Here is a 15,850-nt window from a genome sequence, read left to right as displayed (position 1 = left end):
CTGTTGACACAACGTTAATTTGGCTCCAAAAGTCACAAAACACCAAACAAACTAAATAAGTCTGTGTGTCTGTAAGGTTAAATGCATGTTTCTGTTTATGGAGCCTGGATGCTTTAAAGAGAGTATGGCTAAAGGCTTCAGCTCCCCATCAGAAAGGGCTTTCTGACAGCAAGATAAAGCTGTAAAATAATCGTAATATAGCTAATCAGTGATGTGTGACTTCTGGAATCAAACTTAGCTTCTTTGCTGGTACTCCTTTCTGCTTCTCAACACTGGGAGCATGCCAAGCACCATCTAACTGTAGATTATACACTGTGTAACTGTGGATGTGTAAGGTACAAATGCAGTATTAAATTGAATCGAAACGTGTGTTCACCTGGTAAGATAAAGGTTTAATAGCAACCTGTTCCACCTCACTCTCCATGTTTACCTTGTCATTGCACGGCATGTGTGGAGGGTTGGGGGATCAGCACTTAAACCTATGTTACCGCTTTTTGATAACGCTTGTGTGGGAGTTTCCATTTGAAAAACAAGGGGAAAAAATGCAGAGAGACCTGCCCTTTATAAACTCGTGCAATAAAGTGCTGGAAGTTTGTGTATTTTTCTTCCCCACCAGGTCCCAACTGTAATGTACTGTACTTTTGCACACTGCTGTCACCAAAAGTTAACTTTCCAAACTTTAAGCTTGGATAAAAACCTGCATTTTCCTGCGGCCTGCAGAAGCACTGCATTACTAACTTAATTTTAAGCCTGTGTCCTCTGTCCTCCACTCTGTCTGCCTTTCTGTGGGCAGGTTTGAGAGAATGACAGGGCGGGTTGTCTGAGGTAATCCAGACCAACAGCTAAGAGATCATCTTATGGCTTCAGAGGAAACGCTGCAGTTGCCTTCGCTGGAGCTTAAGACGAGAGCCGGCAGTGCTGTAATAAATACCCAAGGAGTTCCATGGCAGTGCCATCTCAGCAATCCCCTCAAAAAAAGGCAACCTTTACCTTCAAATACCCCCCCTCACTCCTCCCTCTAAATAAATACATCAGTGAGCTCCTTGGGGCTTTAGTTAGGCCCTGAGGATAACCACATGCAAAGAGATCTGATGTGCGCTCGCACAGCACAACTACAAACTCCATCCGTCTCTAAGGCGCCAGATGCCTGAGGTAGCAGGTAGACTGACTGAGTGCAAACGTTTGGTGTCCTTGCATAAACTGACAAAAAGTTTGCAGGCTTACTATTGGGAAATTAAAAATAATGATGAAATGTATCAGAGCCAAAAGTATTCATAAACTAAGATGTACAAAATATACATAAAGCAAATTACACTGCTATCAACAGCTTATCAGTGGCAAGGGCATTAGCTGCGTGCTTTGCTTCATTTTCACTTACTTCCTGTCGTTTCACTGGACACATAAACAACAGCACATTTAAATTGTGACCCTGTTTACCGCGGACGTCAAGGGCAGATTTGCAGAGCTCTTTAGCATTTCAGCCAAACAGGGACTCTCAGAACATTGCTCTAATTGGCTGCATAATGTGGACATCCACGCTCTTACCGTGGACTCATCGCAGCTCCTCAGTGGGGGTAAATGGCTCGGCATTAAGTTGAAATTAAAGATCACAAAAGGCCATTCCCTCTTTCTTGGAGTCTGAGCCGGCAGTGCCAGGTCAGCTTAAGTGTGTTGAACAGAGAGTAATTGCGGGCCGTGTGGAAGCAGACATGATTGTGCTTTATCTCCATAAGTGTTGGCAGCTTGAAAACAAAGTATTGCGAATGGAGATTACAGCATGGACACACTCTAATGACTTCTGATCTGGGCGCAGACCACAGACAGTAGATAAAGGAGTTTTGGTTGATCCCTGATCAGTATTCAAAGCAGCAGCAGCGGGGAGGATTGGGGATAAAGCAGCATCTTTTAGAGATTTGAAGAAGATGATGATTTTATAAAAGCACTGTTATTGTGATGACTGTAATGCACTGCCACCGTCTCAATTCCTCCCCATCTCACTGATGGCTTTTTATGTGGATACTTATCAGTTACTTTGGGAAAGCAGGAGAGCTAAGGCAAAATCTAAATGGCATTCTCATAGGCTGTAAGTCAGTGAATTAATTAGGTGTCAGATATATGCACAAGTAGTCTGGAGTTAGAAGATTCTCTGCATAGTTTGGAGCAAAAAATATCCAGCCTGTTAAGTCAGTGTATTGAATTACACTGTATGGCATTACTCCATCTTGTGGCTGTGCAGCAGTGCTGAAAAATGATTTGAAGGAGGCCACCTGCTCTCATCTACTGCCTTTAATCAAATAATAATCCAATCAGGATCCATTTATGCACGGCAATTATGTCCGCAGTTTGTTTACAATTGAAACTGGTCATGGAATGAGAAGTTCATTAAGCAAAGAATGCATCTGTGGGGTGTGTGTGTGTGTGTGTGTGTATGCAGATGTACAGTAAAGCTATGCGTGCAGAGCATTCAAGGTAGACCAGCGCTGCAGCTCACAAACTGTTTGCATGTGTGTAAGGAAAAGAAAGAAACAGCGAGAGTGTGTGGGAAAATGCTGCCCATACTGTTCACAGACCTCATGAGTCTAAGTTCATGCAGGTAAGGATCTGTGCCTTTGTGTGTGAGTGTGAGAGAGAAAGACACACACACGCACACACACACAGACACTATCAGCTGGGATGACAGAGACTCTGAGCTCTCTCCTGCAGCTGTCTCCCCTTGCTGCTCGGATCTAACTTGATGTCAGTACAGTGAAGCAGAATGCGAGCAGCCCGATGCCAGAGCGCCTGCAACTCCTTGTTTGCTGTCTGGTCTTGCTGGCTGTCTGACCCCCGTGGCCCTGGTCTAGACACTAATGACAGCCCGCTGAGCCTAATGCCTCCTGTCCTAGCGCACAGCAAACAGGAAAGAGCTGGGCCAGGCCATTAGCATCATCCCACTGACCAGACGCTAAGTCTTATCATGTCTGAAGTTAATTGAAGGCTCTGATAGCTATTAGTGCCGACCTTAGCTGATGGAGAAGAAAAGTACTGGCCATGTGGCATTGCTGCTATATCTTGCAAGATGCACTTTGATTTTGTGGGCATACAGATGAGCTTTAGCGTGGATTTGAAGTTTATTAAAGCAATATTGCTTGGCGCGACTCATCATGATTCATTGCTTTCCTCTTGTGACTCAAACTCAAAGTGTCACGGCTTCTGAGGGAGTCGATGGCATGAGGTCAAAGCTAAATATAGTTTCCTGACACTTGCTTATAAACAGCAATGGGATTAGTGTCCCAAAGAAATGACACGCAGCAATCTTCAATGACAGCCATGCCGTCTCCCTCAAATGTCATCCCATTCCAATCTCCTCACTTTGTCTTTTCACCTCTCTCCCCTGCCTCCCTCTCCAAGCGCTGAGTAGTCACATTCACCTTGGTTGTGTGCCAGTCCCTTGGCGTGCAGCAGGGATCTGTGTTATACACAAGCTTTTAGTTTGATTACATCTGGCCACTTCCTGTGTCCTTTCTTTTTTTCTGGAATAACTGTAAACTGGGATGCATTCCTCCTCTTGTCCCCTGTCATCGACACTCCTCATTGGTTAAAAACAGGCAAAAGAATGCAATGTGACTGAGGACATAGGATAGGATAAAAGTAAAGCATAAAATGAACTGGAAATAAAAAAGTGAAGTTAAGAGCAAAGCTACTTTCATGTGTTCTCCTTCCCACTGGGGGCTTCTGAGCTTTTGCTGGGTATGGGCGTGGTGTTTCAGCGGTGAGACTCACAAAAATGAAAAAAGGTGGCTGCAAGAATCAGAGTCAGTGAAAAAGAAAGCCTGGAGCAACATGTAAAAAGGTGAAAAATAAAAAACATAGAGCAGGGTGAGGATAAAAAAAAAACAGTGAAATGATGAGTAAAAATAAAAAGAAAGCAACGTCCACAGGGCTTCAAACCAAAGGATGCAGGAGACATATTGGATTGTGAAACTAACTAGCTATTGTTGTGCACTAAGCTGCATTGATTGTCAGACTTTTCTCTTCTTTTACCTGACATCCTGCGAACTGAGAGGCACTACGTGGATCCCCAGGGGCCCTCCTCCGTTGGACACCTCGACCGGCTTGAGCAGGCTTCTGCAGGACGATGATGGATGAGGCCGAGAGGACAAGAAGAAGGAGGAGGGAGTAGGGGGGGACATGCATGAATAAAAACAACAGAACAAGGAAATGTAGAAAAGCCAGATATAAAAAGCAACACAGCCAAACATGACAAGACATTGATGGGATGTATGGGATGGGGGTTGGCAGCCTTGTTGGTAAAGGCTGCATTGTGTATACAAAGTCATCCATTACAAAGTCAGGTTGGTGGACCTTGGGGTCAATTATGGACCCAAATGGAGACTCCAATTAAGTGATTAAGATCAGATTGTCGTGCTAAAAGAGAGCAGATTAATTGAAAAACGCGTGGGGAAGGGAGGAGGAGGAGAAGGTTAATTTGTGTAGATAAAGACGTGAAGACAAATGAACACAAGCGACCGTTGATGCAGATGTGTGTGGTGATGTTGATGGAGGAGGGCGTGGTCTTCATGTCCGCTATGTGTTGACATTGTCAGGTGGTAATATGGTCGTGTTTAATGATGTTGTTTTGGCAAAAATTAACCTGTCTGACATCAAAGTGATAAATAAAAAGGTCAGTTAACCCAAATTACAAAAAAACACATAACAATTTATTCCTTCCAGTGGTATCAAGCTATGCTAAGTTTATGTTTTATTTACTTAGACTCTGGGATTCCTTCAGCTACTACACATAAAATGGAACCTCACATTATTAATGTAACAAACTGTCAATGTAAGCTGCTGCTAAATAGTTGGAGTAGCTGAACGCCTAGTTGACCAAATTAACCTAAACATTGACAGTTTTACTGTGGGAAAAGCACTTTAACAATATTATAAATATTGGACAAAATGTCTTAAGAAATACTTTGAAGTGTTACCCAGTTAATGATAAATTTAAATGAACACATTTGGAACCTGACAGGTGGTGTAGAGGTGTGGGGGTACTGTGTCTTTAGAAAAGGTTGGGAACCACAGATGCATGATATAAAGGTGGTCTGAGGGGTGTTGGGATCACTCACTCTAGACTTAACACAGGCGAATATTCCAATGAAGAATCTGCCCTCCCTACTGGCTCTATCCGTTCAATCCTCCTTTCATGTTTTCTTCGCTCTTCTTCCTCCTCCTCCTCCTCCTAGAAAGAAAAAGAGAAAAAAAAAAGGATAAATCATGAAAAGACTGTTCCAGCAAAGTAAAACACTCACACTTTCAATGTCATTATTTCTATTTGGCTGTGCTTGCATCTCCTCCTCTCTTGCCTATATCTCTCCTCTGGCTTTTAATCCAATTACCTGCAAGAACAAGTAACGGCCTCAATTCTAAATCAAAAGAGACTTTCAGTGGAGCACAGAAGGGATGCTGCTGCAGAAACATCCCTTCCCGGCCAAAAACTTCAGTGACTGTAGTGACAAAGTGGCTCTGATCGATTGCTCCTGCTCAATCAATCAGGTCTGGCCTGGGGCGTGGCACCGCTGCCGGGTTTTTGCGGTGATGCGATCAGGTCTGGAGTGAAGGAAAGTGGTCGCGCCCGCTGTCATTTGTTTCTCTCACTCTCTTCATTTCATTTACTCATCTTCCTTCAGGGCCATTAGGCAGCGGGGCCGGGAGGCGGTGGCTTTTACAGGCCAGCCAGACGTCTGAGGACTTAACTAGGCTCTGGGACGAGAGCGGCTTCATGCTCTCCTTAATGGGGGATAAAATCTTTATCTGAGCTCTCTTTATGGGGATGTAACAGATTGAGCAGGGCACTTACATGCAGTGCTGACATGCTGCATGTAGAAGAGGAGAAAGACATGTTTAATAACACAGGGTTCAATTTCAACTAATCATCTCTTAAAGTCACAGGAGGAGCTGGGGGGGTTCATGAACAAGTGACAAGCACACTGAACATCAAAATTTCAAATTTAAAAGGACAAGGTAATTTCAGTTTTTGCTTCCAGGCATGTTAGTTACTGCTGATCTGTGTGTGTGTGTGTGTGTGTGTGTGTGTGGGAGATTGTCAGCCCCCAGACAGCGCGTCGTCTTCTTGGGAGGGTCTGCTGAAACGCTTTGTTAGTCACTGCTATTCCCCTGCTCTCACCCCTCACCTTTCTTTTTCTCTCTTTTACTAAAATGTCAAGCACATCCAAATAGGTCCTGTGCCATTCTGGTTTCTTTATGGAAATGGATTCAACCCTATTCACAGCCCAGGATATCTTTGGCGACACGCAGGCGTGGCACTGAGGGACTCTCTCCCCTATTTATTCATTAGAAAGGGGGCATGGAATTTTCATCAGGAGTCTACCTTAAGAGACCTCGACTCACCCTACCTGTCTGCTGCCTGTCTCTAACCGTCTGCTATGAAAATGAGTCAATCAATCAGTCAGCTCACCCTTTAATTACATGTCAGCTGAGGTCCCAGGCACTTTGGGGAGGCCATTATTTAAAAAGCCTTTTTTGAACCCCAATCCCTGCCTCAGGTGGGTGGACTGGAATTTTTATATATATATATATATATAGAGTGTCTACAAAGGACCTGGCCATTTGTGTAAATCCATTAACAAAGATGAAAGTGTGTAGAGTGCAGAATGTAGGTGATATTGTACAAAAATAATACATATAAGACCAGATACTGTATAGATACAGCCACCTAGAAGGCCTTTCAGCAGCCAGTCAGCTTCCAGTCAGTTCCTTGCCAGATACCTGTCAACCCCCAGCCACTAGAAGTCTCCCCTCCTCCACCTGTTTTCTGACAGATTCCACTATAAACACGCACAATCTCAGTCCAGCTAGGGACCAGGTGAGGTCCCAGTGAGAATCTGCCATGGATCTGCCTGTGCCTCATTACAGAAGAGCAGCGAATTCAAAGTGTCTGCATCTAAAATAATGCTATTCAGCGGGATTGGTAGAACCTGAGGTATGAAAGCTAAAGGACAATGTTGACTTTAATTTCCGACTCAGCATGAAGGCGGCGATGGTGCTCGACGTCTTTGTCTCATTAGACGACAGAGTGATCTGAGGGGCGAGCTGTTTCACAGTTTATCATCACACAAAGTGACATGCAATTAATTTTAGTAACAGGAGCTCTCAGCAACAATCTCCTGTCTTTGTTCCTTTAGACTGCAATCGGTGGCGGGCTCTCTCTCAGCATCTTTCTGCTGAAATGTAACAAAAAACTAGAGAAATGGCATATGATGGAGTAGAGAAAAAAGGAGAGACACTGTAACTGTGAATATTATCATCAGAGCACCAAGGTGAAGGGATTCTTCACCTCCGCCTGACCAAAAGCACATGGCAAGCAGTTTGAGTATGTGAATGACAGGCAAAACCACCAAAAAAAAGTCACACGTAGATATCAGAGCAGCACAAGAACAAGGTGATATTTCTATTCAGGTATACTCTACACAACTGGTGTGAAAAACCAAGAGGAACTGTGAAAACGACACTAAAGGAGCGAGGTGATAGAAAAGAAAGACATTCCATGAGAGTGAGCTGGCAATGAAGAGAGAGGAGAGACAAGGAGTCGTGACTGTAAGCAATGGGGCAGAAAAGACAATGTAAAATCAGCCTCATTAAAATCTTGGCTTTGTTGAAAGTGGGAAAATCTGCAAACAGGATGAGATTGTCTTTTGCTTCATGAACTTTCTTGAAAGTTTCCACCTTGATTCAGCAGCAATATGCCTTACACGCGCCCGAGTAAGATATTGACTTTTCCTCCAAGGACATCTGTAGAACAGTTGAACTACAGATATTAAAGTGAAATCATTTCACAGCTTTGACAGGATTTGTAATGTTTTTGTGAAAAATGCACTAATGTTTAGCACCTAAAAGTGAAGCATGGCGTCGTGATATCTCGCTGAAACAAATAACACACCCGTCTTACACTGCTGCTTTTGTAAGTGCTAGCATTTTCATGAAAAAGCACATTTTCTCAGCCAGTTGCAAGTGTTTCTATTCTCACATTTGAATGCACAACACGCTTCAATTGCCAGTAAATTTCCACCGTTACAACAGAAACACATGATTGACACTTGACACTGGATTCAAAAGGCAGTGCTTAAGTGGCCACTGTGGTTCATTAGAGTCAAAACGGGGCTATCCAAGCAGCAAGGGCGCAGCCTCTTCATTAGAGAGTCTGGACCAAGACTGCGCTCTAACCAGACAAACAAAGCACGGCCAACACTGAATATGATAAATAATTATTTGTTGAGATTGACGTTTCAGGCTGTGGAGTCCCTAAAGATAGCTGACTTCTTTCTATAGCGACTGAGTTGAGTCACTATTGCAGGGGTCAGTGTCTCCTTGTGACTGGGGGCAGAAGAAGAAGCCATCTTCTTTTAAATTCACTGCCAGCCCACTTATTGTCTGTCCTCGTGTCAGTGGTAAAGCCAAGCACTGAGTGACAGCAGAGGAGAGACACGGGCTAAATATACATCCATCTCTCTCCCCCTTCCCTCTCCCTCTCTCCTCTTTCTTTGTCTCTCCATCATTCTGAATCTCTCCCTTCCTCCTATCTAAAAGCCCTCTATTTCTTCCTCCCCTGAGTGCTTTTAGCACCCTGTTGATCCCTTGGTAACCAGTGGAGTGGGGAAGCAACAAGGCTTTTCAACTCTGTGTGGCACTCATTTCTAGCTCTCTTTTTATTTCTCTCTTTCGGCTTCCCTCCCCTTCTCACCCCCATGTCTCTCCTTTCCTCCCATGCAGTAAGGAGGGGCAAAAATCCACTGGCTTCTTTGACAATGGAGGAAAGCAAAGAGCAAGGGTTAGAATCTTGGCCATCGGACAGCTGCAGCATTAGATTATTGAGAGTCATATAAAAGAGAGAGACAGGGAGAGAAAGACAGAGTGGGAGAGCTGCAAAGTGCAGAGTCTTGTTACCTTCAAATGGACAGACAGGTAACAGCAGTGAGAGGGCCAAGGAGAGAGACTAAGAGTGGGAGGGAGGGAGGTAGCAGCTGTCTGCTCATGAAAGAAAACACTCTATACACACACACACACACACACATAAGGGAGCCCACTGCTAGAGGGTTGGGGTAAAGGGTGTGTGTTGAGGAGCTGTCATCCTCCATCAGCCACTGTCCTAAAGGACACCTACTGTAGGCATGTGTGTGTGTGTCATGTCATGCCATTAGCCATGGGCAAGTACAACGTGTAGCTAGCTGTTAGGGGAAATGGGGGGAAAGGGTGGGGACTCCCTCCTGAGCCTATCTTTGGCGTCAAGGGCTTAACAAGGACGGGTTCAAAGGTCACAGCAAATGATGTGTTCCTGGCCGCCACCCATTCTTAAGGGCTGAGGTCTACATCTGTGTGACAGCTTCATGTGTGGAGCAGGCCCCCCTGTCACACGATGTCACACGTTCCCTTACAATGAGCCGTCTGTGCCCGGCCGAACAATGGAGGCCAAAGAACAGGACAGAGAATTATCTCAAAATGAACAATGTGCTGTATGAAAAATACAGGAAACAAGCAATTCAACCAGAACGTTTAGCAAAATGGCTGTTGAAATATTTACAAAGACTGCCCTCCCTCGTGGTGTGACCAGCTAAAAATATGAAACATTAATTGTGCGAGGTGACATACGCCCCTTGTGGAAACATGAAACCAGCCAAAGGTAACAAACGATGGCAACATGTGAAAAGAATCTGTTTTCAGTGAACAGAGGTGTAACGAAGACGAAGACAAAAAAAAAGCAGCCGAGGCGGAGGCTTTTCCTCTCCCTCACGAAAGGTTAAGGAGCCATAATTGTACCCTCATTACCTCCAGTTAATGCAGTTCGACTAAACACGGTACAACAGACAAGACCGAGTAGGACTTCACAGTACCGCTGCATTGCACAATGGCATTGACATACAAAGACAAGCTGCCGGTAATAACTCCTAATTGTCCTATTAGAGTTCCTTTGACCTCACAAAGCAATTGCAGATACTTTACTTTTCCATCTTATCTGGAGCCAGAATCTCGCTGTTTTCAATCAGCAGTTAAAAGAAGCTTTATGGCGTCGGACGCAAAGATTTCTCAACTAAATCTAAATCACAGATGATCCCAATGAATGTACTTCAAATAGCGCAGCTGCCTCTACCAGCTGCTGATGGATGGCGTATGCAGTGTGTAGGGTGACCTGGTCAAAGCTGTGACAGAACTGACCATACATGGATTATTCTGCATGTTACAGATGGTCTTTTATCCTTCCCCTCAGAGGAAACTGCCAGCGGGGCCAAATTGTGCACCAAAATGGCCTCAGTGAATAGATTGGACTTGACTGTTGCACCCAACGACCCGGCCCCACCCTCACCCTTTCAGCCCTACTTAACCCTTCATTCCCCACCCCGTCCGCCAGACTCCAGTGCCATTAAAACAACCAATACGTCACAATGACTAAGATCATGAGACACTTATTTACATTTATGTTGGGTTTAGAGGAACATTATAAAAGGCTGAGTGAAGAGTTAAACTGGTTAGTGCATGATGAAGGGTCATAATGACCCCCTTCATCCTACCCACAAGTTCCCTAAATGGCACTTTATGGTTGTCAGCGGAGAGGCAAAATCCTGTTCCAACATACTTTCTTATCCTCTTTATATTGTTAAGATCTTTGGGATCATTATGATGTAAGCTAATGGAGATTTCAATACGCAGCAATGAGGATTTATTGTGTTGATGTGGTGGGAGTTGTACACAGTGTAGTACCTACCGAATCAGGCACTCTTTCTGTTTCATTTGTTTGGCAAAGTATTAGCTCCCTGTTGGACTAAAAACTGCAGGTCTGGAAGCAAATCAAAGCAGTGTGACCCTGGTGCCTGCTATCTCTTGCTTTGTATGTGTGTGAGGGAGAGAGACTGAGGGAGCGAGGTTACGATTCCACAGTCCTATGTTTGTGTGCCAAGGGGGGAAGCCGAGGCAGCGGCTGTCCTCTGATGAGGACATGTGTTGTCTTTCATATTTTACACCCGGCACCCATGGGCTCCAGCCTTGTTCAAAGGAGAGCACTCATATTCCAGATTAGATGTACTATTCCTTTTGATAATGACAAGAGGGAGTCAAAAATGTGTTGTTGTGCTAGGTCAGGACAGGGGGGAGGGAGGTTGGGTATCAAGAACCTGTTTTGAATTCGAGCCATATTTTTAAGAAACAAGCTTTTTCATTCCAATCATTCATCCTAAAAGCAAAGTTTGGATTGACTCTGTAGTCCCATGTTTCTGTTTACATCATTGGAATATGTGTAAAATTAACATAGACAAGTTTTTTACTTTAACTTATTATTATGAAGTTAATATTGATTGCACAGTGTAATGGTTATAGAATAATGACACCATTGGTGTTTAGATTGGTTTCCTATCGGCCTCGCTTGCAATTCTGTCTGTCACCTGCTATGATCTCTCAGGAAAATGAAGGGTCGATTTATAGCACAGAGGAAGTGCGTCAATAACCAAAACAAGGAGGTTAAAAAGAGAAGTCAGGGTGCCATATTGCCTCGTATCATTGGGGTACAACATACACACAGCAAAATCTGGTCTGCACTTTCCAAAAGGCACAATAGCTGCCGCATTATCACAGAAAACAGGGTTGACTGAGGCAGTCGGCCTTCTGTCGAAACATATTAAAAAAGATATGGGTGGGAATTACAATTCTGCAATTATTGAGAAAATTCTCAATGAAAGACCATAAACAAATGCTTTCTATATGAAAATGATCTATCGTTTATTATCCACAAATGATTCAAGTGTACTTAAAGAGCTCTGTCAGGCTGAGTGTAACAGAGTGCATCCAAAGAGGCGAAAAGAGTGAACCCAAAGAGCACCTGAGCTGACACCATTGCTTTATTTCTAGTGCTGTATGCTGTAACCCTCAAACATTGCAGTTCCAGCTACAATGGGCATGTGTCATACCCCATTGCTCCCATGGGGTCCAACTCAGAGTCCCAGCCTTCATTGGATAGCCTTGAAACCAAAACAGGAGGAATACAGGGCTTTTGTTTTCCCTGGTAGCGATCGTTAGCTATCCGCAGTTACCAAAGAGTTTCAATGTGAGTACTTTGCTCTTACTATCCTCAGTAGCAGAAATGGCAGATGGTAGTACAACTGAATTAACTGTGGAAAACAAAATGCATTGTGTCCTATGTCGTTACTGGTTGCTTGGCTCTGAGGAATATGAAATATATCTAATTGTCTATGTGACAGCGTTGCCAACATAAATACCACTTGGAAACACTGGGGTGTTAAGCAGCAAAGTTGTCCCTTCCCTTTTTTTTTAATTTTATGAGTTTGAGAAGGTCAGTCTGAAATGACGACTAATGTTTGCAGCAGGAGTTATGAATCTAGCTTTTTAGATAGCATTGTCAAAGCCCAAAGGCCTCATAATAAGCAAACACTATATTGTGTAAAGAGGAAGCATTCATCTTGTGAAAGACAAAGCAGGAAAAAATAAAATAAAATAATAACAATAATAAAATACATTTATGAAGAGATTACTGTTATAATAAAGGTGGTCTTTGCTTTTAAATTGTTTTTCCCACCTCAATGATATGAAATAATTCAAACTAAATTACAGCATGAGTCTTAATGTTTTTATTTATTATTTCCATTTTTGATTATATATTTTCCTGTCAATGATATGCATGGTATACTGTAGTACCAAATGGCCACGTTCAATATAACTCTCACACCCCAACAGCCCTTTTTTAATCAACAAATATGTCCAGCCTTTAAATGTGACTCTCTTTGTTTTGGAAAAACATGGCTTCTGGCTCATAAAAGTTCAGGCTCTGACATGGATTTACTTGAAGCAAATTACAGGGACAGACAGGTTCCTAATGCTGTTAAGCAAATTAGATCAGAGATGTGAGGCTGCATTTGTCCACATCAGGATGGAGAGCTGCAAGATGTGGAGGGGTGGGGGTGAGAGACGGACAGTGCTGTTTGTGGGCTGATATTTAGAAAACAAAAGGCTCGTCTCCCTCTTTACGGCACTCATTCTCTCTATTTGTCTCTCAACTGCAATCTTTGTCTCGTCTTTTGTCTCTGTGCCCGACAGTGAGAGACCTGCTTTGTGCGGAATATATCATCTGCCAGCGCCTGTTTCATATCAGGCCTGGACGGATCTATCAATGACACGGCTGCCTTTGCCTTTGCCCACTGTATCGTTAAATTGCACTTTAATTAAATTAGGCCTGCTAATTATGAGGGCTTAAATCAATCACCAGGTCAATAACAAAGGCCCAAAGCGGACGGAGAGGCCCGAGACTTTTTCCAAACCTCATCAATAATAGCGGCAACCGGAGCAGACCGCTCCTGTACCAGAGAGCCGGAGGTTCAAACGGGTAGGAATTACTGCGAATTGAGTTATCGTCACCGGCTTTTGTCCAGAGCACTTCTTCCTCTTACAAGCTCTGTGAATAATGTTGTTTGAATACAGTAGGAGTGTTTCAAAGAGTTTGAATGTGCATAGCATTTTGCATTACAATAGCACTTCAAAGGGGTGTTTAAAGCAGATTTAGAGTTTCTGCTGCATATAAAAAAAAATAGTTCAAAAGGGATATTATGACTTCTCAGACACCTGGCTTAGGTGAAGGGAGGTGATTGTGAACAGATAATCCTGGGGGTTGAGTGTGCAGCCCAGCTGAGCGGACGGTCCCAGCTGAATCCAGGGTCTTTATCCATGCATTAAAAAGAGCTCTGTGGTGCTTTTCACAGATTAATCATCATTTTGAGCTTATTAAGTGGGAGGACAGTCTGCTTTCCACTGCTCAGAACGTTTAATCCATCTTTCAAACTGTGAAGGTCAGTGAGCGAATGTTACCCCCGTTGAAATAATAGCGGGTGTTTGAATTTCAATGAGAGCACCCGTGGTTCCGATCTGGATTGCAATTAAATGCATTTTCCATTTTATTATTATTTTCAGTAGCCGCTCCCGCAATTTCGTGAGTCAGAATCACACAGTTTTATTGAGTGGCACGGAGTGCTATAAAGTACACTCCCTGCACTGCCAAATTGTCACCCAAACTATCTAATACAAAAGTTTAAGTTACTGTGATGCAAATGTTGTATCGGTAATAATGGCAGCATTGGGAGAGAGAATGTGGAGAGCAGCTATTCCTGCAAGAGTCAGTCTTCTGTAGGATGTTTTAACACGCTGTGACCTCAAACTCTACACACACTGAACATGAAGAAGGAGGAAATGAAGAAGAGGGGATGAGGGTGAATGATGTTGAACTATGAATAATTAAGTGGGAAGTAAAGCTTTGGTACACATTGCAGTGAGTTATTACAGGGGTTGAACGGTCTTTTCCACACATCAGCCGTTGTTTGCTGCCTTGTTTGAGCAGGTGGGGAGGGGGACTCATCTGTAGTGCCATGGGAGCAGTGTGGGGTGAGGTGGGGGTGCACTTTCCATTTCATTTTAATTGGAAGCTGAAATTCTTGGATAAGGGGGAAGACAGAAAGCCATTTGGCCGAGTCCTTGCTCTCAGCCGGGGCTAAATGAAGAGGGCCGTGTGGAGATGAGGGGCCTGTGGAGGGCTGGTAATGAAGAGAGGTCCCAAAAGACTCCGGTACAACTACGGTAATCTTGCAAACCCTGGAAGGAGGGGCAAGGGGGCGTGGGTGCATGGTGGGGATATGTGCTTTAGTGCAAAAAAAAAAGAAAGGTGGGGGGGGGGTTAAGAGGGAAATAGGGGGCACTATCTGTGTTAAACCAACTTATACATCCTTGTATTTTTCTAAGACTTAAAAAAAAAGTAATTTTTTGTTTGCATACGTCTAACTCTTAGTGCACGATTAAAGATATTGATCGATCAAAGGAGTGGGCTAGTTAGAGTTGAAGCTAATTTATTCGCTAGACACAACAAGTGATTGCAATCACTGATGAGATAAGAGCACAGGGAAATCATCAGTGTCACAACAAACAAGACAGATCGGAGCATGGATAGTCAATTTGCAGCATGTAAACACTGTGTATGTGAGAACACGTTCCTACAGTACACGAGGCTAGCACACACAGTGTTACCCATAGGCATACATATCAAGGTATCTGTTTGTGTTTCAGCCAATCATAAAACATCAGCAGGAGTCTCACTATTCAACCCGAGACACACACACACACATACATACACACATAAACCCCAACAAGCAAACCAACTTGTATTTCTCCGCTCTACTGTTTTCTAAATGAAAAAGGCTGTCAGCATGGTTTTGGTTGAAATTATGATAACATGGGAATATCAGAGTATGTTGTGATGGAGCTCAGCGGGGGGGTGCTATTCTACACAACAGCTCCCATGGCCTGTATACCTGGACCATGAGGGGAAGAGAATTCCAATGGAAAAACTGCTCTGCGGGTAGAAGCGCGGTCCATTACTGTGATGCTTCTTGCTAAAATGACAACATTAATGGAATCTGAGTTATTCCAAATTCAATGTGGGCATCCAGCCCTGAGACGCTCAAAGGATTACACCAGTGATTTTGCATGTTTTACTGCAGAAAAGTTTTTCATATTTTTCAGACAGCTGATGATGTCTCTTCATTTCATTGAAATATGAGGATTAAAACTAGCTTGAGATAGGTAATCCATCACTAGGAACATAGTGGTACCTTGATGAAGATTATGGTACATTTTTATGGTAGGGTATTGCAGTCAAGCGTGGAATCATTTGTCTTCTGGGTGGTGAATTTATGTGTTGGTGGGATGCCCCAACACCCTGGATTTTATATTTACCTGACAAAAATAAGCTTTCTTAGTAAAAGAAGATACAAAGTTCATATTGTCCTCATCTTGGATATCAGAGCTTCCT

At 43.5% G+C, this 15,850-nt stretch overlaps 1 protein-coding gene across 4 annotated transcripts in view; it reads right to left on the bottom strand.

Moving 5' to 3' along the window:
- Window positions 1-15,850, bottom strand: part of LOC121960465 (partitioning defective 3 homolog) — a 382,155-nt gene that overhangs the window by 209,379 nt on the left and 156,926 nt on the right. For 3 of the 4 annotated variants that reach the window (XM_042510168.1, XM_042510170.1, XM_042510171.1), the window contains 2 exons: window positions 5,109-5,221; window positions 4,024-4,107 (listed from right to left, as the gene is read on the bottom strand). In XM_042510168.1, coding sequence (XP_042366102.1) covers window positions 4,024-4,107; window positions 5,109-5,221 — 197 coding nt within the window. The remainder of the gene's footprint in view (window positions 1-4,023; window positions 4,108-5,108; window positions 5,222-15,850) is intronic. The other variant, XM_042510169.1, reaches the window with a different exon arrangement.

This window comes from Plectropomus leopardus, chromosome 21 (assembly GCF_008729295.1).
Source record: "Plectropomus leopardus isolate mb chromosome 21, YSFRI_Pleo_2.0, whole genome shotgun sequence".
Classification (NCBI taxonomy): domain Eukaryota; kingdom Metazoa; phylum Chordata; class Actinopteri; order Perciformes; family Serranidae; genus Plectropomus; species Plectropomus leopardus.
Note: the sequence above shows the minus strand (reverse complement) of the source record. Positions and strands in the feature narration are given on the sequence as shown.